Raw genomic sequence first — 20,862 nt, forward strand, 5'->3', positions numbered from 1 at the left:
AGATATGATAATCCCTACACAGTTAGATTATAATTATTTTATTTGTCAAATGAAGTTGATATTTAGTTTAGGAAAGTATTAGCCTCACAGCCTTTTTTAAAACTCTCCTGGGACCTGTACTCGACAAGGAGTGTCTGGAGCTGCCCATAAATGGCTGCAGAATCCTGAGAAGGCTCACCAGGCGTGCAAGGAATGGCATCTACAACCACCGATGCCCTTCCTCGGCCTTGTCTTCTCAGGACCCTGACTTCGTCCACTCAGAGACTGCCCCCCTTTCTGAGTGACAATTGCTAAAAGCAGTCTTGTGATACAAAGTCACTTTGGTAATGTCTCTGATAAAGAATTTAAAAAGTGCAGGAGCCTGGGTGGCTCAGCAGTTGAGCGTCTGCCTTTGGCTCAGGGCGTGATCCTGGTGTTCCAGGATCAGATTCTGCATCAGGCTCCTGCAGGTAGCCTGCTTCTCCTTCCTCTGCCTGTGTCTCTGCCTCTCTCTGTGTCTCTCATGAATAAATAAATAAAATCTTAAAAAAAAAAAAAAGAATTAAAACTGCAACCCCAATGCAACCATGAGACAACACCAAACAAAACCAAATTGAGGGATAGTTTACAAAATGATTGGCCTATACTTGGCCACAATGTTAAGGCCAGAAAAGAAAAACAAACAAAAACAAAGAAGCCTCTGAGCAATTACTCCAGAATTGTAAAGGGACATCACAAGGTTGGATCCAGAAGGTATGATGTTAAGTGAAATCAATCAGACAGAGGCAGACAAATACCATACGATTACACTTAGATATGGAGTATAAGAAACAAAACAAATGAACAAATAAAAAAAAAACAGATTCTTAAATACAGAGAACCAACTGGTGGTGCTGGGGGAAGGGGGAGGTGATATGATACAAAGGAGATAAAGAGTTATGTATAAACATCCAGTCATAAAATAAGTAAGTCCCAGAGATGAGAAGTACAGCATGGAGAATATAGTCAACAGTGTGTGGCAACCTCACTTACAGGGATGAGCATGAAGTCACGTAGAGACTTGTTCAATCACTATGTTGTGCACTGACACGGATGTGACTCGCCCACCTGACACTGATGTGACTCGCGCACCTGACACTGATGTAACTTGCGCACCAACACTGATGTAACTCGCCCACCTGACACTGATGTGACTCGCGCACCTGACACTGATGTAACTTGCGCACCAACACTGATGTAACTCGCCCACCTGACACTGATGTGACTCGCACACCTGACACTAATGTAACATCGTGTGTTAATTATACTCCAGTTAAAAAAAGATCCTACAAAAAAGGAGAGACATCATTGCTCAATACAATTTGTAATCCTGGACCACACCTAGGTCCAGGAAATCAATGTTTCGGGCTCTGAAGAACACATGGTTTAAGTATTAATAAGGTCTCTGGGTTAGTTAGTACTGTCTAATTAATGCTAATTTCCTGAGTTGGGTCACAAAGTGTGGTTCTATGAGAGAATGTTCTCCTTCCCAGTGATGGGGGTGTCGCTAAACACCACAATCAAGAAAGAACTGAGACATCTTCGGAGCAGCTTTTATTGCAGTGTGGGGACAGACCTGTGGGCGAGCACTGCCCTGGGATTGCGAGGCCAGACTGATTGTATACTCTCAGGTTTGGGGCGGGGGAGATAACGTGTCTCAGGAATTTCTGCATGTTGAAAGCAGGTGTCCAGGACCCCGGAGGTCTGGCTGGGAGCAAGGTAAGATTGTTTCCAGTCTCTCCAAAAACTCGAAGGCAGCCTTGAGTCCCCTGAGGAACACCATGCTCTGCGGATCTCAGGGGATGACATGATTCTTCATTGGTTTGCCATCTGGGAGACATGGAGACCGATTCAGTCATTCACTCAACAAATATGTGTTAAGCATATTTGTATACAGCAATTAGGTGCCAGGCCTCGTTCAAGGTACTGGGGACAGCGTGGTTTAAAAAATAAAGTCCCGGGGATCCCTGGGTGGCTCAGCGGTTTAGCACCTGCCTTCAGCTCAGGGTGTGATTCTGGAGTCCTGGGATCGAATCCCACATCAGGCTCCCTGAGTGGAGCCTGCTTCTCTTTCTCTCTCTCTTTCTCTCTCTCTCTCTCTGTCTCTCAAGAATAAATAAATAAAATCTTTTAAAAAATAATAAAAAATAAAGTCCCAACTCACAGGGAAATGAAATGACTCCAGGGTTTCTGGCAAATCCATGCATGTGCTCCCCACCACCTCCACCAAAATACCCCCCAATTCCCATACCTCACCCATGTCCCCTGCCTTGGGACGCGGTGCCCCACTCACCCAGTGACTGAGTCAGGAGCCCTGCTGCTCGGTCCCCCCATCAGCCATATCCAGCCTGTCATCCGGCTCACCTGGTGTGTCACTGCTTAAGTACCTCAGGCTCCCTGCACCTCCCCCCATGTCCGCTGCCCCCTGAGGAGGCCTCCCCCACCCCCACCCAGACTGTCCACACGGCCTTGCAGCAGGTGTCCCTCAGCCGGCTGGTGGACTCAACAGCCGGGGAGATCTTTCCAGAACCGTCCTCCCATCACATCACACCCTGCTCACAACACTTCGGGGGCTTCCTGTTGCACCTGGAAACAAAGACTCCTTTCTTTCCTCTTACTTATTTTAATGATAGCCTCATGCATGCAATTCCTTAATAAACAGCTGACTCTCCAACCACACACCCGGCTTTGCACACAACTGTGAGCACGCAGTTGGCATTCAAATTAATATTTGTTTAATCAGGTGGATAAGCAATTAAAATAATTAATGTCTGGTTTTGGCCAGTGAATGGAGATTCACTGCCACTGGGGACCTGGAGGGGGGTGGGTAGGAACTGTAGGAGGTGCAGGCCTGGCCTATCTGGGGGACACACGGACAGATGCTGAGGGCTGTCAGCTGAGGGTGACATCAGGGAAAGGCACAGGCCCCTGTCCTAACTGGAGCTGTACGCCTGAGCTCACCCCTTCAGCATCCTTTCTCTGTCCATCAGAGGAGCAGGCTGGGGTACACCTGCCCCCTGCTGTCAGGCATGCTGTCAATCCCTTGCATGAACTCTCCCAACTGTGCCTGTTCTAGAGAACATTCTGGAGAACTGCTGAATATGTGTGCAGTCAACCTGTTTTGCTCAGCATCCTCCTACCTGCCCCCACCCCAGGACAAGAGCACAGCACCCTCCATGTGGGGAGGCAGGGTGCTCAGGGAAGGCTGCCTGAACCGAACTGGAAGTTTTCTGGTATGAAATGCTTTCAAAAGGAGAGAACACAGCTGTGATCCTTGATCACATTCATTCATTTTATTCTTTGGGGGACTTGGAATCCATCAAGCATATCAAATTATGGCAAATGATCCCAGACTACGCCTCATTTCAAACTGCTGATGGGATAAAAACATCAATGCTGTTCTAAAAATAATAATAAAAAAATTTTGCAGTTCCGGTATTTCACATTTAAATTAACTTCCTTCCCGGGTATCATTATTAGCTGAGAAGCGTCATCCTGCTCTCACGGCCACCATGGTTTCTTACCCTCAAGTGGTGGTCATGAGAGCTGGTCCCTTCACATTCTGCTGGCCACTCGCCCCACAGTCATCTGGGCTCCATCGGCCAGACATCATACAAAGTCCCATCCCTGCAGACTGGCCTTCCCCACCCGGGTACGGCAGCAGGTTCAGCAGTATCCATGGCCCCGAACCCCCTAATGCCAGCCCCATGCCACCTCCTCCACTGTCCTTGGCCTCTGGCCTCTGTCCAGCAAGCAGTCTAGACATACCAGTGCCCCCCACAGGTAAACACTGTGTGGACACTCCTCTGCCCCTGCCCACCCCTTGCCAGGTTTCCCAGATGCTTTGCCACATAGTCAGAGGTCCCTCCAAAATGAGAGAATATCATTTGGGTATAGCCATGAATTAAAAACTTGGGGGAATAATTAACGTCAAGCCTCCTGGTGCCTCAACATCTGGAAGTGAGCTCATTAATTGATGTTATAAAGAGCAGTATTGTAGGTGTCCGGGCCTCCCTTCCGTCACTTAGCAATTTCAGTGGCTTTTTCTTTCATCACCATGAGGACAGTTTGGTGGGCTGGTCATAAAATGGGCAGGAAGATGCCCCCACTCAACAGGTGAAGAGCCTCAGGTGGCCAGAGAGGGTCACCCAGGGCCCCAGGGAGAATCTGGTGTCTGGAAGAGGACCCTCCTCCCCTCTGGTTCCCCACTCTGCTGCCAGCAAGGTCTTCACTGATCTGGCTCTCGAAGGCCGGGGATCCACCCACAAAGCTTGGTTTGAGCACCAACTCCCCAGATGCTCTCCTGGGGGTCCTTCCCCCTGCCCTACATACATTAAGTCTCTCCTTTCATCACCTGGGCCTGGGTAAACAGGTGCCCAATGCAGGTGTCACCAGATCAAATACACGTGCGCGCGCGCGCACACACACACACACACACACACACTCTACCCTCACCCCTTAAAACCTCCCAAATGTGCATCTGAAGTAGAAATAACTGCCATGAACTGTCTAAGCCACAAAGCACAGGCAAAGGGTATACCCACACACACCCAGAGCCCTGGGGACTGATCAGCCAGGGGGTCAGCTGGGAAATGCGTCCTAGAGACATGTGTGCATAGTCAGCAATGATCCAAGGTTTCTGGGACGGTGAACATTCCCCACTGCTGGAGAAGGCCTTGTGGAGGAAGTGAAGGGGGACCATGTCCTGCTCTTCTACTTACATAGTGGGGACCCCAGGCACGTCTCTGAGCCAGGCTGAGCCTTTGCACTAACCTCTGTGGAAACCAATAGGAATAAGAACACATAAACCCATTCAACTGTCCAATTCTGCTTCCAGGAGTGAACCTAAGGGCAGAAAGAAATCATGTAGTTACATCTTTCTCTCCAGGGACATCTATGACCATAGATGGTCATAAACATAAGAGACTAAGGGAACAGACTAGGGCAGGGCCCTAGAACAGAATCTGCCAGCATCCCTACCATTGATGAAGGGAGGATATAGCAAAAACAGAACAATACATCCAGAATCTAAGAGCTAGGGGGAAAGTCTGTAATAACACATACAAAAATGTTAATAGTGAGTGGGGGGAACTACCTTCCCGTTTTTGTATATTTGCCAACTTTTTTTTCCCCTAATGAATACTTATCCTTATTGCTGCAGTCGGGGGAGGGGAAGATTATGAGGTAAAGAGAGGGGGACCCCTCCACAGGCGCAAGGGGACCCCAGGCTCTGGCCACTCACAGCATAGCCAAAGTGGTCAAAGACACCCCCCTGCTTCTCACATGATGTGCGAAACTGGGAATCACCTGCTTGTGAACATTTTTGCTTCTTTGTGGATTTGCCTGGGAAATGGTCAAACTGTTGCAGTTCTGAAAGCTACAGAGGCTCCTTATCTGCAAAGAGTCCCGGCCTCCAACTGCTGCTCCAGCCTGCGGCATCCAATCACAGGGCACTGGATGTATCCTTTGAACAGAAAGGACACGGCTCCCTGTGTGGCGTCTGAGCCACCTGCCTCCGGGCACTGAATCTAGGGCCAGTCCAGAGTCTACCTTATTTGCAGCTGCTGGTAACTACACACTCCTCCACACACAAAACAGAAGGCAGGAAGGGGAGCACCCCTTCCGGGAGGACCCTAGGGGGACTTTAATAAAGACCCAGGTGAGGATGGGCCTTCCACTATACTACCAGCTGGTCGCCGGGTTCTTACCAGCCTGACCTCCCTCCTTCTGGGGAGGATGATAAGATTTGTGCATCTCCAAGCTTCCTTTATAATGAGATAAAGTGTGGAGGAACTGGTTGGGGTAGGGACTACCCTGAGAGGATTTACAGATCAAAATCAGTTCCCACAAATAAAGGCCAGAATCTAAACTAGACAGCTCTGGCCTACCGTTTCAGAGACCCACAAATTTACCATCTATGGCTTTGCTTTCTTGTCTCCAAGGCAGGCATGTACAGGCAGCCACATCCAAGACTGTAACACAATTCCCTGGCACCCGTGCACCCATGTACCCGTGCACCCATATACCCGTGCATCCATGTACCCGAGCACCCACTGTACTGGATGCCCACTGCCCAGCAGGTGGTATGGCAGGTGCAGGGGCTGCACAGGAAAGAAGGCATTCCTTGCCCCCGTGGGGCCTACAGGCCAGCAGGAGACCCAGGCATTGACCAATGAGCACACAATTTACCATTTCACTCCCGATGAGAAGTGCTCCAAATGCAGAAGGCCCCGACAGAGTGCAGGACAGGCAGGCTGGATCCGGATCAAGGCGTCAGGAGAGCCCCCACCCCACCTCCAGCTGGGTCAGAATTCAAGCTGAGATCAGGAGAAGGGAAACACCTCAGTGTGGGCAGTAAGTGAGCAGTGGGGTGGTAGAAATAGATGAACACGTTGTCAGCAAAAGCCCTGGGGTGGACAGGCTGGCCGGGAGACCGCATTCAGCCCACAGGGCATCCCATGTGGTGCCCGCGGCCACCAGCCTGCCCTGTGCCATAACCGCTCCCACCAGCCGGACCACACCAGGCTACACTTGACACATGACAGCCCAGCACTACCGTGACTTTAGGACGGGGTGGAGGGGAGGATGCAGAAAGGATGTCCCCAAGCATGCAAGTGGAGCTCTAAGTAGGGGTGCTGCCTGGGGTTGGGGGAGCTTTTGGGATCTCATCCTCCCTGAGAAGAATACTCAGAGGAGCTACTGCAAGGCTGATGTCCCTCCCAAAGTGCTCCCGTCTGCAGCCAGGGTCCCCAGGGCCCTGTGGCCACCATCTGTTCACAGCTCAGCCCCATGTCCTGGGTCACCCTAAGCCAACTGGTTCACTCCAACCCAATCGTCCCAGCTGAGGCCTCAAGCAGGCCTGCTGGGCCCTGTGCCCCTACCACCCAGGCAGCAGGACAGCAGCCTGGGCCACCACTCCTCCTCTTTCCTCACAGTCTTGCTTGCCCCTCACCACATAGTCCTGACGGTTCTGCCCCCAAAAGAAAGTCACTGGTGTGGGTGCCCACGGGGGAGGTGCCTGGCCCCACTGCTAATGGACCAGAATGGGCCTGGTGCTCCCAGTGCCGTTCAGCATCCTGGCCCCAAAGCACATCTCACCTCCTCCCTCTTCTCTCCCTCTCCCTTGCCAGCCAGGCCCCCGTCAGCAGCCTCCAACTGCAGTCCTGCCTCTCCTCCTCCTTCCAGTCTGCTCTCCACACAGCAGCCAGGGACAGCACGGTGAAGTGGCAGTCAGGGCGTGGCTCTCCCTGCCTCAGAGGTGGCTTCCTCTGGGGCCCTAACCCAAGCTCCATGACCTCCCATGAGCCGGCTTCCAGCCACAGGCTGGCTTCCTGCACCACTTCACCCTTGCTCACCGTCCTCCAGCCACTCTGGCCTGCTCTGGTTCCTCAAAGCAGACCGGCACTTTTGACCTCAGGGCCTTTGCAGAGGCTTTTCCCTGTGTCCAGAATGTGCCTCCTTGCCCCTGTCTCTCTTCATTCCTGAGATCTCAACTTACAGGTTGCCTCCTCGAGGCAAGAATATAGAAGACAGCCTCTTCAACAAATGGTGCAGAAACATGCAGAAGAATGAAAGGGAACCACTCTCTGAAACCGTAACACAAAACTAGATTCAAATGGATGGAAGATCTAAATGGGAGACCTGAAACCACAAAACTCCTAAAAGGAAATGTAGGCAGTCATTTTGGACATTGGCCATCACAACATCTTTCTAGATGCATCTCCTCAGGCAAGGGAAACAAAAATAAAAATGAACTATTGGGACTTGAACAAGATAAAATGCTTCTGCACAGTAGAGGAGAATGCTAACAAAACAAAAAGGCAGCCCACTGAATGGGAGAAGATATTTGCAAATAGACACTTCTCCAAAGAAGACATCCAGACGGCCAACAGACACATGAAAGATGCTCCACATCACTCAGTATCAGGGAAATGCAAGTCAAAACCTCACACCAGTCATAATGGTTAAAATCAACAACACAAGAAACAAGTGTTGCTGAGGATGTGGAGAAAAAGAAACTCTCGTGCACTGTTGGCAGGAATGCAAACTGTTGCAGGCATTCTGGAAAATAGTACGGAGGTTCCTCAAAAAATGAAAAATAGAATTATCATATGATCCAGCAATTCTACTGGGTGTTTACCCAAAGAAAATAAAAACTAATTCAAAAGGGTACATGTAACCCTGTGTTAACTACAGCATGATTTATAATAGCCAAGACTAGAAAGGAACCCAAGTGTCTATCAATAGATGAATAGAGATGTGATACATACATATATATACACACACACACACACACACACACACAACGGAATATTAGTGATAAAAAAGAATGAGATCTTGTCACTGTAACATGAACGAACCTAGAGGATATTATGCTCAGTGAAATAAGTCTGACAGAGAAAGACAAATACTATATAATTTCACTTATGAGAGCTAAAAACAAAAAAATAAACAAAAATTCATAAATACAGAGAACCCAAACTGATGGTTGCCAGGAAGGAGGGGAGTCAGGAGATGGGCAAAATGGGTAAAGGGGCATGGGAGGTCCAGGCTTCCAGTTATGGGATGAGTAAGTCACAGGAATAAAAGGTAGAGCACAGGGCATAGAGCTAATGGTATCATAATAGTGCTGTGTGGTGACAGGTGGTAGCTGCACTTGTGATGAGCCCAGCATAACGCATAGTGTTGCAGAATCACTATGTTGTACCCCTAAAACTAATGTAACACTGCATGTCAACTATACTCAACCGCAACAAAAAATAAAGTCATATAGGGGCACATAGGTGGCTGAGCAGGTTAAGCATCTATCTGCCTTCGGCTCAGGTCATGATCCCAGGGTCCTGGGATAGAGCCCCACATCCAGCTCCCTGCTCAGTGGGGAGCCTGCTTCTCCCTCTGCCCCTCCCCCTGGCTCATGCTTTCTCTCTCTCTCAAATAAATAAAAATCTTTTAAAAAAAGAAAATCAGATAAATTTTACAAAGTTAAACTAAACCTGAAATATAATCTCATAAAGCATTTCATTACATATTACATATCTGTTTTACATAATTAATATCTATTTTATTTTACAAATGTATACATATCCATGTTAGAATGCATCCCATCTCTGCAGCAAACAGTGAGTGGTAGGAACTTGATCATAAAACACTGCCTATCAGAACCTCCTGTTACCTTAACATTAGACCAGGATATCCATCACCTCAGCCAATATCCATGGGTCCCCGTGTCCACCTTGTCTCACCTATAAAACATCTCATAATAGGGAGCAGTAATGATGTTTGTGTTAAGTGAATACTTGCAATCGCTCGTGCAAGATAACAAGCAAATATCAGGACGTCTCGATGAATCAACCAAACTCTTTAAACGACGACTGCCTACAAATCCGAGGATATAATGTCCTTTAACTTTTTTTTTGTAAGAACTGTCATATCAGAGAGCTTTGATTCTAAACTGATCGATATCACGTTTGCTTTGTATGGAGTGATCTATAAGAGAAAGCAATAAAATCAAATGCTAACAAAAACTTAAAAAAAAAAAAGATCCTCCAAGAGACAAACCTCAAATTGCCTTCATTTTTTCCTACCATTAACAATTTTATAACTAACTTATTTGTGTGATTCTTTATGGCTATGTGTGCCTGTGGGCTGTAAGTAGCTCAGTGGCAATGGCTGTCCTGGTTTTACTCATAGTTTTATCTGATCACCTGGAACCTAGCTCTTGGTACCTGACACATAATAGTTCCTTAGTAAATATTGGCTGAGGAAGAAATAAATCTCTTTTTTAGGTATCATTCCTTTCACTTGGCAGAAGCCAAAAGGCTCTCAGCTCATCACTACGCTCATAGCACATGGTAAACTTTATAAAGATTTTTTTTTTAACTTTATAAAGATTTTTACTGAAAAGAAGACCAACACTATATGTTAACTAACTGAATTTCAATAAATTTGAAAAAAAAAAAAGAGAGAGAGAGAAGACAACCGTATGTTTTACATGTGGATGGTCTGGCAGCAAAATGGACTTTTTGCCTAATGCATGGTACTAGACTGATTCTAAACACACGTTTTCAAAACATCCCTGAAATGCCTACACAGCGTGTAACTGATGGTGTGTCAGAGTGTCGAACTGGCAGTTTCTGCCTCAGAAGGAGATAAAACAGCGACGTGTCTTGCATTGACCGGTTCGCGGGTTCCACGGAACATAGTATGTAAAGAACTCGGGACTTACGTGGTCAGCTCGGTGGGACATCTATCTCTACGTAGGGCAGGGCCACTGGCCACAAGCACCCCATGCCTCCCTCCCAGATTCTGAGTCTATCCCACTGTCGGTGTCCCTCTGGATCCCCAAAAGCATTGATAGGACAGCCACTGGAGGGCTCCCCAGGCCTTCACAAGTCTGCCCACATAACACCAGCCCAGAATGACCCTACATTCTCTGTAGGACATACTCTCTCTTTTAAAGGCCAGGTTTCAGAAGCTAGCTCCCCACAAGGCTTTCTCTGGGTTCCCGGCATGATGCAGGCACAGCCGTCCAACATGTATTCCCTTGTACCTTCTGTTATGAAGTTATTCTCCTTATGCCTCCCCTGTTAGCCTCAGAACCCCCTGAGGTCAAAGAGCATCCTTCCTGACCTTACAATCTCCTGAACCCTGCAGAGTGCTTGGTACATCAAAAGTGTTCAATGTGTCTGTTGGACTGACCCAAACGTCCCTACGTCTACAGCTGTTTACCCAGAGGACCTTCCTGGACCATGCAATCAGTTCCAAACTAAAATGTCAAAGACCAGAAACACGGAGAGAAAAGAAGTCTAGTAGCTGATTTCAGGAAAAAAGAAAAAGAAAAAGAAAAAGAAAAAGAAAAGGAAAAGAAAAAGAAAGAAAGAAATTAATTCTAAGTCTCTGAAACATTCCTTTAACATGTGCAAGCATGCCTTATTAATTACCTTGCAAATGCTCATTGCAGGAAATGTCCTGATAATGTCTAATTCCTGATGTTCTCTGGTCTGACTGTACCTGAGTCCCTCATGCTTCAGCTACAAAAGATTAAGGTGGAGTGATGGCATTGGAAAAGAAGTCCCCTTGTGCCCTGTGCCATTTCAGTTACCGATAACCCTCTACGCGTGAAACTAATCCAAACCTTCCCTATTCCATATGAATCAGAAATGCCTAAATATCACCCAAAAAGGAAGGGAAGCAAATAATGCACACTTGCAACAGAAGTTTCTAGGACTCCATTCCCCAGTGTAGAGGACATATGTCATCCCCAGCCAGAGAGAATAGGGAAAATCAGCGTCTGGAAGTATGGAATGTCAGGTGTCACTGGAGACCCAGACTGCGGGGACAGAAGCCAGGAGAATTGTGGAGAGCCCAGGCTTTCTCCTCAGAGAGCATACCTCCCTCGGAGAAGCTGCTAGAATCCGGACCTAAAAGCCAAACAGGAGATTTGGAACAGGCAAATCAGAGGTTTAAATGGAGCTCCTATGGCCTGAACTACCAGACAATGTGAAGACTTCAGCTTTGTCCAGTGTCACGGACCCCAGATTACCCTCACCACGCCTCACAGAGCAGGGGTGCTGTGTGCTGAGGGGTGTGCTGGCAGGCAGCCGTGAGCTAGGAAAACGAACAAGTGGGCAGGTGTACAGAGGTGACAGGCTGTGGCCTTTGTACCCTGGGCACGAAGTAGCAGCACAAATAAATCTCGGTGCCTCCCGGTGCATTTGCCTATGTTTACCAAGCTCTTACTCTTTGCAAAGCAACAACATCTGGGGAGAGGTGTGATGCAGGAGGAGGAGGAGGTGTTCAAAGATGCGTCGGAGGACTCCTGCCCTGGATCGATGGACTCTGGGCAACAGGCTTGGGTGCCTGGCCTCTCTTTGCCAATCAAATCTGAAGTCTTGGGCACCTGGGTGGCTCAGTGGCTGAACATCTGCCTTTGGCTCAGGTTGTTGATCCCGGGGTCTTGGTATTGAGTCCTGCATCAGGTTCCCCACAGGGAGCCTGCTTCTCCCTCTGCCCGTGTCTCTGCCTCTCTCTGTGTGTCTCTTGTGAACAAATAAATAAATAAAATCTTAAAAGAAAAAAAATCTGAAGTCTTCTCTTGGGCTTTGCTGTATCCCTTCAAACTGTATCTTTTCTCCCAAAGGAGAAGGTAGATGTTCATACTGGACAAGAACCACATGGCCCACAGATCTGAGTGTCATCACAGGGGACTGGAGAAGAGGAAAGACTTTTCATTTGAGAAGACCTCTCTGTGCTCGGGATGTCTGGCATGTCTGCCAATGCAGATAAGACCAGAAGACACCTGGTCTGCCAGGCAAGCCAGGTGTTTCCAGAGAGTAAAACAACCCCTCACCTGCATCATGTGAGTCTCCCACCTTTGAAGGCACAGGAAGCTGCCCCATATTTGTCTCAGACAGCTGGTGGAACAGTGTAAGGGACAAAAACCATTTTGAACGGTGACATGAGGGTATATGGGTGTGTATATATTATGTGAAGATTCTCTCCGATTTTATTCCTGTTTCGAACATAAACCTATATTGGACTAAAATATCCTCGTTTGATTGCCTTTGCCTTTTTTTTTTTTTTTTTTTTTTTTTTAACGTTAAAGCATTTACGCCCATCAATCTGCTGTTGACCTGTGAGGAGTGGAGCGGGCTGGAGCTGCAGATGCGAGGGGGCAGGCAAACCGGAGCCGGTGTGTTCAGGTGCGCCACATTCCCCTTCAGCGGCCTGGACCACACACTCATGCCATGCTCTTCCAAGGTTCCTTGTTTCTCTGAAGGAAACTCCTTCCTTGGAACTACTCGGACCCTCCACCTCTGGGTGTCCACGTCTGAGCAGTGCCAAGCCCAGGCCCCACCTGCCCGGAGGCTCCTTCCTCGGTTGCAAGCCAAGGCCAAGAAGTCTTCCCACCCTCCCCCACCACGTGCCTCGTTTCAGCCTCCCTGCCTCGGGGCTGGCTCCTTCCAGTGCCATCTAGACCAGGCTGTCAAGTCAACCTTTCAGAGGAACAGTGATCATGTGACCTCCTGTTCACTACCACCGCGGGCTCCTCCACGCAGGGGGGAGGGAGTCCAGACCCGGACTCCTTAGATGCCCTTCAAATCCAGCCGAGTCTGTGAGGCCCCGGCTCCCCCCCACGGCCCCGTGCCCCGTCGGGCACCCCCTGAAGCCTGCCCAGGGAGAGTCAGCCCCGCGTCCCTGAGACCCTGGGCAGTGCCCGCTCTCGGAGGGCCGCCCCGGGCCGCTGTGCACGGAAGGGCTCCCGGCTCCCGGCTCCCCCGCTCCCCCGCTCCGAGGTCCGGGGTCCGGGGACTCTCTTTCCCCTTCGCCGGCGCCCCGCCCTCCGTCCTGGCGCTCCCCGGGCCGGCCCGAGGCTGGCGGGTCCCGCTGCTCCCAAAGCTCGAGCGCCGTGGCCGGGCCGCGCCCCCGTCTTCGCGACGCGCGCGGGGCCGGGGGGTCGCCGAGGGGGCAGCGCCGGGCCGGGCGGAGCTGGCGTCCCGGGGGTCGGGCCCCGCGGCGGGGGAAGCCGAGCTCCCGCCCGGGCCACCCTGTTGCATCCCCGCCGCCCCGCTGCAAACTTCTGCCGCCGCCCGGGGGGGGGGGGGGGGGGGGAGGGGGAGGGGCGGGGGGGCGCGGGCGCGGGGCTGCGGGGCGGGGCGGGGCGCGGCGGGTACTCACCCGGAGGGTTGACGGCCGCCGGGGCTGCCATCTTGCCGGGAGCCGGGGGCCGGGGGCCGGGGGCCGGGGGCCGGGAGGAGGCCGGGAGGAGGCCGGGCGGGGCGGAGGGCGGCGCGGAGCCGGGCCCCGGAGGGCGGGCGGGCGGGCCCAGGCGCCGCCGCCGCCGCCGCCGCCACACAAAGGCCGGCGCGGGCGGGCGCTGCCTCGGCTCCCGCCGCCCCGCCCCGCCCCCTCCTCCTCCTCCTCCTCCTCCTCCTCCTCCTCCCGGGCGGCCTTTGTCGCGCGGCGGGGGGCGGGGGGCGGGGCGGGGGGCGCGGGCCGCTGCTCCCCGCCGGCGGCAGCACCGCGAGACTTGCGGGCCGCGGGACCCCGGGGGGGGGGGGGGGGGGGCGGCCCGTCGGGATGCGGAGGGAGCGGCCCTGGAGGCGCGCGGACAAAGGCGCCGGGTGCGGCCCACTTGGCCTGCGGGGGCCGCGCCGCCTGGCTCCGGGGCGGCCGGGTGAGCCCCAGCTCTGCGCTCCCCCGGGCGCGGGGACCGGCTCGGGCATCCCCGAGGGGGCCGCGGGAGCCCCAGGACGCAGCCGAGCCGCGCGCCGAGCGGGCCCCGACTGTTTGCCGCACCCCCCGCCGAGGGCAGGCCGCGCGGAGCCCGGAGGGGCCTCGGACCCCAGAAAGCCCATAGCTCTTAGCAAGAAAACCCACCGAGGCGGTGCGGTAGGTGCAAAGCTCCGGTGCAGGAATCACTACATACCCCGGGTGACAGCCAGGACGGGTGACACGGCCCCTCTTGTCTAAAGGTAGACGCTATTTGCAAAAACACCAGCCTGTCTGAAATCCTTTCAAACAAGCATTGGGGGTTCATGGGGGCGGGGGGGGGGTAGGAAAACAGAGCTCAGGATGTATTTCCAAATAGGCATTGTCTTTGGGGAGTATTTGCACTATTGATCTGATTAATAGGCGCTTAATGATATCCATTTGGTTATCGACGGGGCAGACACTGAATGCGTGCTGTGTGCCAGCCAGGTGCGGGCTGCACCATGGAAAGACAGCCACCAGGGCTCTGTCCTCCCCGGGGCTTCTGGCCTGGGGGTGGGGAGGAGGGTGTCCCAGAAGGTATTTGCACTCAGGACGCACACAGCTGCCCGGTGGGGAGGGGTTGCTGCTGAATGAAAGCTGGCAGAGAGACCCTGGAGTGATCAGGGAAAATGAAAAGCAGGCTTTGAAGAAATGAGCAGGATGTGGAGAGGTGGACAGAGAAGACCTTTCAAGTGAAGACTCACACCTTTGGGCCGCGATAGGCCAGGCTCTGGGAGATGATGAGACCGAGCAACCCCTGTGTCAGCTGGGCACCCCCAGCATCCTTGTATCAAGCAGAATGTCCCCAACTCTCCCAAAATCCGGCCAAATGAGAACCCAGCCTCTTTTCTGCATACAAGAGGCAACACACTCAAATACCCACAGGCACTTGATACACATATATACTTGACTGAAGATTTCTTAAGGAAAGTGCAAGAGGAGGTTCACCTTGTTCACACCACATCAAACAAGGTAAAAATCCATCCTAGATGTTCCCTTTTTGGCCCTGCTCCCCACTGGACAATCTCCATACGGGACAGCCGGTATCACTGCACCCCTGCTCCCCCCCACTCTCCACACCCCTTGGAAGTCAGCACGTTCTCCTTGGGGTTTCTCTATCAGCCCTGACATGTGGCTCCCTTGGATACTGTCTGCAAGCAAATGTATTTGTAATGTTCACCCCCCCCAAAAAAAAAGAAAAGAAAACTGAGCTGAACATAATGTGTCATCACGTACACACACATCTAACATGGACCTACATATTTCTTCTCAACAAGATTAACTTTCTTGCTGTACTGAGCGCTCCTGCCCATTTTCTAAATGATACTCTGCTGATATCTTTAATCATTCTGTGTGTCCGTTGCCATAAAAGACGGGTAGCACGTGGCCAGGTGCTAGAGGCTGGGATGCTTCCATCATCGGCTTTGAGTCTGTGGTGCTGTGGTTTTCAGTGGGTAAGAACATGTGTGAATTTAATTTCACCTTCTTCCTGAGTCCCTGAACCTCTGAGGTGGTTGGTTTTTGCCCCTCCCATCCGAGTCCAGCCCCTAGAGTTTGCAGATTAGGGAACCAAGGAGGCCCCAGGCCCCGGGGTAGAGGATCCCAAGGTCACACAGCTCTGCAGCCTGGCAGGACTTGGAATAGGATCACCCACAGTGCTGAGATTTCATGATTCGGGGGAGGTGTTGTGAAAGGTAGAGAAATAGGTTCTCTCTCTCTCTCTCTCTCTGTCTCTCTCTTTCTCTCTCTCCTCTCTCATTAAATAGGTAAATACCCAGAAACATCGATTGTGCTGGAGAGCCCCCACTCTTAAGTAAACAGTCTGAAATGGAGCGGTTAGTCATTGCTGGATACTGAGTGGCGTTTACACAATGCAGTGGTCTCGTGCTAATTATGAGAGCTAGTAGACTGTGACCACTTAACAGGCTCAGGAATCCCGCTCAACCTTTAAACAACCTAGAACTCTTTTAAATTCCAAAGGAGGCTGCTGAATGGAAAGCTGAGATTTGCATTTTTTTTTTTTTTTTAAAGGAACGGAGGCAGAGGCGCTGGGCCCACAGAATGGAGAGTCCTGCTCCCAGAAACGGCCTGGGCCGGCAGCCACAGAGCTGGTGACTCCCCGGGGGAAGTGGCCAGTCACCTGGCCCCTCTTGTCACATCCCTGGGAGTTCGGCCACCAGAGACAAGACTCCCATTGTAGGATGTGTGACAACCCCGGATTTTTCTCTTCTCCTCACTTTCAAGATGGCAAGAGGCCGGGAATGAAAGCAGGGCCTTCGACAGAAAAAGACTGTGGAGGGGCAGGTAGATGAGCTGCAGATCTGCAGATGGGGTGTTTCTTCCCTGCCCCACTCTGCCCAGCCCCTTTCTCCCTCCCTCACCCCTCTGTTCTTCTCAGCTTCTAGCTCTTTACTGGGCAGGAAGGCCTGTGGGGCTGTTGTTTAGTCCTACACAGGCCCTGACTACCCAGAAGCCCTGTGTGTAAGCAGCCCCCCCCCACCAGCAGGTCTCCCCTTTACTCTCAGAGGCAGGGACTCAGCCCAGAGCCCAATGGGACCCTCAGGTTACGGAGATAGAGTGTGGCCTTTGAAGCAGAGAGTGTGGCACAGGTGTTCTCTGTCCCAAATGTACCCTGCTACGCCCCTGGAGCTTTGTGAAGCCTCTCATGCCTCAGTTTCCCCACCTGTATGGCAGGTGACTTAGAACCTCTGGGTTGAATGCTAATGACAATGGACTCAAACGTGGTGATGTGTGTGCTTTACAGACTTGAGAGGTTTCACAAGCCTGCTATGATAGCCCGGCAGAGAAGAAGGGACGTATGGCAGGACCCCCACCCGAGAGAGGGGAGGGCTGGGCAGAGAGGGAGGTAGAGAGAGAGAGAGAGAGAAAGAGATGGGAAGGGGCAGCATCCTCATTCTGCCCTGTGGAGAGTAGGGAGAGGAAGAAGGGGAGGGAACAGGATGTCAGCCGCATGTATTCTGACTTCCATCTTCAGGCCCTCAGACAAGCTGATGGAAAAGCCAACAGCAGAGGGCTTTCCCCCACCTGGAAGCCCAGGGAGGGATACCACACGGGATCGTCCTGCAGGGATTGGGGGATGCAGATGTGCTGCTCTTGCCCCGCGGGGCCTCCTCCACCTGCTGTGCTGGGGACCCTTACCTTCCCACAGGTGAGGGGACCTGAAAAAACTGAGTCTGGGCTCCTGGCTCCTGGGTGAGGGGGATGAGCAGGCCTCAGGGAGCAGGGTTCAACAAACAAAGCTCCACACCAGGGCCGCAGATCACAGCCGTCACCCAGGCCTCCTAAAGATGCCTTCAAGTTCACCAGCCAGGGGAGCACACGAGCCCCTCGGAACAGAGGTGAGCGAGAATCCTAGGGCCCCTGCTCCCCACCAGGCCCTCCACCACCACCCAGTCACCACCCTGGGAGGGGAGGCAGCAGGATCAGGACCTCAGGATGACTGTGCATTCCATCTGACAGAGACCACCGTCTCCAGAAGACATCAGTGCTCAAGAGTAGAGTTTAGTTGGTTCAAAGGAGTCTGGGATGAGTAGGCTCCTGCCCCTGCCACTAGTACAAAGGAACGGTCCAAAGTCAGAACATAACAGACACACACATCTATGGTGAAAATGCCCCATCTGTGAACTCTCAGGGATCAAAACCAAGTAGCAAGGTGTGAAAAGAATGCTAGAAATTCAAGAAGAAATGGACAAAAATCCACAGGGCAGTGAAGTCTTTAGCTAAGCTCTTCCAGCATTTGATAGATCGAATATACAACAACTAATGATTGATGTGACACGTGCCAATTTGAGGCTTCTGGTTTCTCTTAGCCAGACTCTAGCATCATGGGGTCTGTTCCACTTGACCTAGAACATGTCCTCCCTGCTCCCAGGGGGAAAGCACACAGCTGGGATCTGGTGGGTTTAGAGACGATATTGGACCATAATTCAACAGGCATGATCTTCCTCCCCAGAGATGTCCGTCCTGGGGCAGCTGTGCTCAGGCTAAAAGAGCCCAGTGTCTTACAGCCCAGGCTTCTTCAGGCGCTGGGGCAGCACGTGCTTGCCACCATCTTTGTGAGGTTCTTGGGCTTTCTCAGTTGTGGCGCATCCTGGTGATCTTTCCTACTGCACGGAGCAGAATAAACTCTACAGTACTCTCAGGGAAAGGCCTCGGAAGCCAGACATCCCATGTGCCAACACTCCACTTACCTGCCCTGTGGCTTAGACTCTCTGTGCCTCAGTTTCCTCGTCTATGAAATGGGATAAAACAGTACTTACACCATATGGGTTTTGTGAGAACTCAGTGAGCTAACATTTGTAAAACGCTTAGAACAGGGGTGCCTGGGTGGTTCAGTTGGTTCAGCATCTGCCTTTGGTTCAGGTCATGATCCTGGGATCCTGGGATTGAGCCCTACAGCCGGCTCCCTGCTCACCGGGGAGTCTGCTTTTCCTTCTCTCTTTGCTGCTGCTCCCCTGCTTGTGCGCTCTCTCTCTCTGAGTCAGAGATAAATAAATAAAATCTTTTAAACATTTTTAAAAAAGTATAGAACATGATCTCACATGTGGTTGGCAAAATGTATTTGTTGATATTATGATTATTATCCAAGAGTTAGGTTCAGTAGCCAAGGATGAAATGGGGTGAATTTGGGGAGGGGGAGGAGAAATTCAAAACCATAGCAAGTGACAATTTGGAAAATAGTGTAAAGATGACTGTACATCAAAAGCTAACCCCAGAGAAAAATTCACAGCTGCAAATATTTGATTATTAAACAGGAATAAATGAAAATGAGTGAACTCCATTCAGGTTAAAACGGTGGAGTCTGTCAGTAAGGACTTGCTGCTTTGTACATGAGAGCTCCCCAACTCAAACTGGTGCCAATGGAAGAATCCAGAGAAAGGTTGAATGACCCAGACGAAACCGGTTGTTACACTTCAGGAAAACTGGAACCGTGCATCTGATCATCACCAGGACTCATTGTGCATATTTTCTCTCTCTCCTTACCACTCCCACGTCCTCCACGTGGGGATGACCTAGCTCCTGACATGTAGAGTCAGCACAATCTCTGGTTCCCACAAACAGAGAGGGTTTCCAACTCTTCCTCCATTATGAAGTTGAAGGCTGGGGCCACCGTGGCTTAGATGCCCACCCCTGGATCAACCACATCTAGGGGGCAGGTGACCATGACCATCCTGGTGGAACCCTGTGGCTTGAAAGAACAGGGATGCTATCCCCAGAAAAGGACACAAGGCCCTTTCCACAGATGGCCACTACAATGTGGGGGAAAATGATCTGAGATAAATGCAGAGACTGATTTTGTAAGAAGTCAGAAACATTTATAAGAAAGAAAAAAGAAGGATCCAGTGCTGTAACCCAGCAGGAAAATGAGGCCTTTGAAGAAGAGACTCACGTAATGTTTGAGAAGATAGCAAAATACATCGGGGAGAATCTTTAGCCGCTGGCCGGACAGCACCTACTGTTTCAGGCTGCACAACAACCAGGTGTACTACGTGAGTGAGAAGATCCTAAAGTTGGCCGCCAACATCTTGGGACAAGCTGGTGTTGCTGGGGACCTGCTTTGGAAAATTCCCTAAGAGTCACAGATTCCGATTACATGTCACAGCGCTGGATTACCTTGCACCCTATGCCAAGTATAAAATGTGGATAAAGCCTGGAGCAGAGCAGTCTTTCCTGTATGGGAACCATGTGTTGAAATCTGGACTGAGTCGAATCACTGAAAATACTTGTCAGTACCAGGGAGTGGTGGTGTACTCCATGGCAGACGTCCCTTTGGGTTTTGGGGTGGCAGCAAAGTCTACACAAGACTGCAGTAAAGTAGACCCCATGGCAACTGTGGCATTTCATCAAGCAGACATTGGGGAATATGTGCCAATGAAGAGACATTGACTTAAAACGAAATCATTGAGAGGACTTATGGCTGTGTGGAAGGGCCTGGCTTTGTTTCCTGTGTCTGTGTAGGCTCCATCATCATGTTGAATTTTGTCAACACTGTGACTTCTTCAGGGACTTCTTAGTTTAATATTCTCACTATTACAGACAAATGCAGATTGGATTCTTATGCGGAAATGGCTCAAAAATGGTGTTTCAGATCTTTGTGTTTGTGACTAAAAAGAATACTGTGTTTTATGTTTGAATCGGAGGGCTTCTTGTTTTGAGTAACAGGTTCTAAGTCATTCGAACTGAGGACAAGAATAGCTAGCTTGTTGTTATCTGTGATAACACTATTTTCCAAACTCATGATAAGACACAATAGATTTTCTTCATTATTTTTTAATACCATGAGGGATCCCTGGGTGGCGCAGCGGTTTGGCGCCTGCCTTTGGCCCAGGGCGCGATCCTGGAGACCCGGGATCGAATCCCACGTCGGGCTCCCGGTGCATGGAGCCTGCTTCTCTCTCTGCCTGTGTCTCTGCCTCTCTCTCTCTCTCTCTGTGTGACTATCATAAATAAATAAAAAAAAAATTTATTTTTTAATACCATGAAAGTTAGATATCGCCGTATTAGAATGGTAGGTCACATGTGAGATTTTACAAATGAAATTTAGATAAAATAATATTGATTTTTTTTCTG

The 20,862-nt window shown here is 50.8% G+C and overlaps 1 protein-coding gene, 2 long non-coding RNA genes and 1 pseudogene across 7 annotated transcripts in view; 2 read left to right on the forward strand and 2 right to left on the reverse strand.

Moving 5' to 3' along the window:
- ARNT2 (aryl hydrocarbon receptor nuclear translocator 2) overlaps window positions 1–13,747 on the reverse strand; it is a 155,500-nt gene extending 141,753 nt beyond the window's left edge. The window contains exon 1 of the mRNA XM_038533000.1: window positions 13,696–13,747. Coding sequence (XP_038388928.1) covers window positions 13,696–13,726 — 31 coding nt within the window. The 5' untranslated portion in view covers window positions 13,727–13,747. The remainder of the gene's footprint in view (window positions 1–13,695) is intronic.
- Window positions 1,554–10,977, reverse strand: LOC119876140. Of its 2 annotated transcripts, XR_005357119.1 has the most exons (5): window positions 10,959–10,977; window positions 6,208–6,335; window positions 5,326–5,482; window positions 4,740–4,863; window positions 1,554–1,848 (listed from the first exon to the last, which is right to left on the reverse strand). It is a non-coding gene; the product is annotated as an uncharacterized LOC119876140 (long non-coding RNA). The 2 variants fall into 2 exon arrangements; XR_005357118.1 differs by lacking the exon at window positions 10,959–10,977 and having other exon boundaries at window positions 6,208–7,836.
- A 546-nt stretch (window positions 13,748–14,293) lies between the features above and the next one.
- On the forward strand, window positions 14,294–17,631 carry LOC119876141. Of its 4 annotated transcripts, none has more exons than XR_005357123.1 (3): window positions 14,582–15,725; window positions 16,303–16,575; window positions 17,267–17,631. It is a non-coding gene; the product is annotated as an uncharacterized LOC119876141 (long non-coding RNA). The 4 variants fall into 4 exon arrangements; XR_005357122.1 differs by having other exon boundaries at window positions 14,582–15,243; window positions 15,644–15,725; window positions 16,303–17,631; XR_005357121.1 differs by lacking the exon at window positions 14,582–15,725 and adding an exon at window positions 14,294–14,492 and having other exon boundaries at window positions 16,303–17,631.
- A 596-nt stretch (window positions 17,632–18,227) lies between these two features.
- On the forward strand, window positions 18,228–20,658 carry LOC119876160 (annotated as a pseudogene).
- Window positions 20,659–20,862: the final 204 nt, after the last annotated feature.

Source organism: Canis lupus, chromosome 3 (genome assembly GCF_011100685.1).
Source record: "Canis lupus familiaris isolate Mischka breed German Shepherd chromosome 3, alternate assembly UU_Cfam_GSD_1.0, whole genome shotgun sequence".
NCBI lineage: Eukaryota > Metazoa > Chordata > Mammalia > Carnivora > Canidae > Canis > Canis lupus.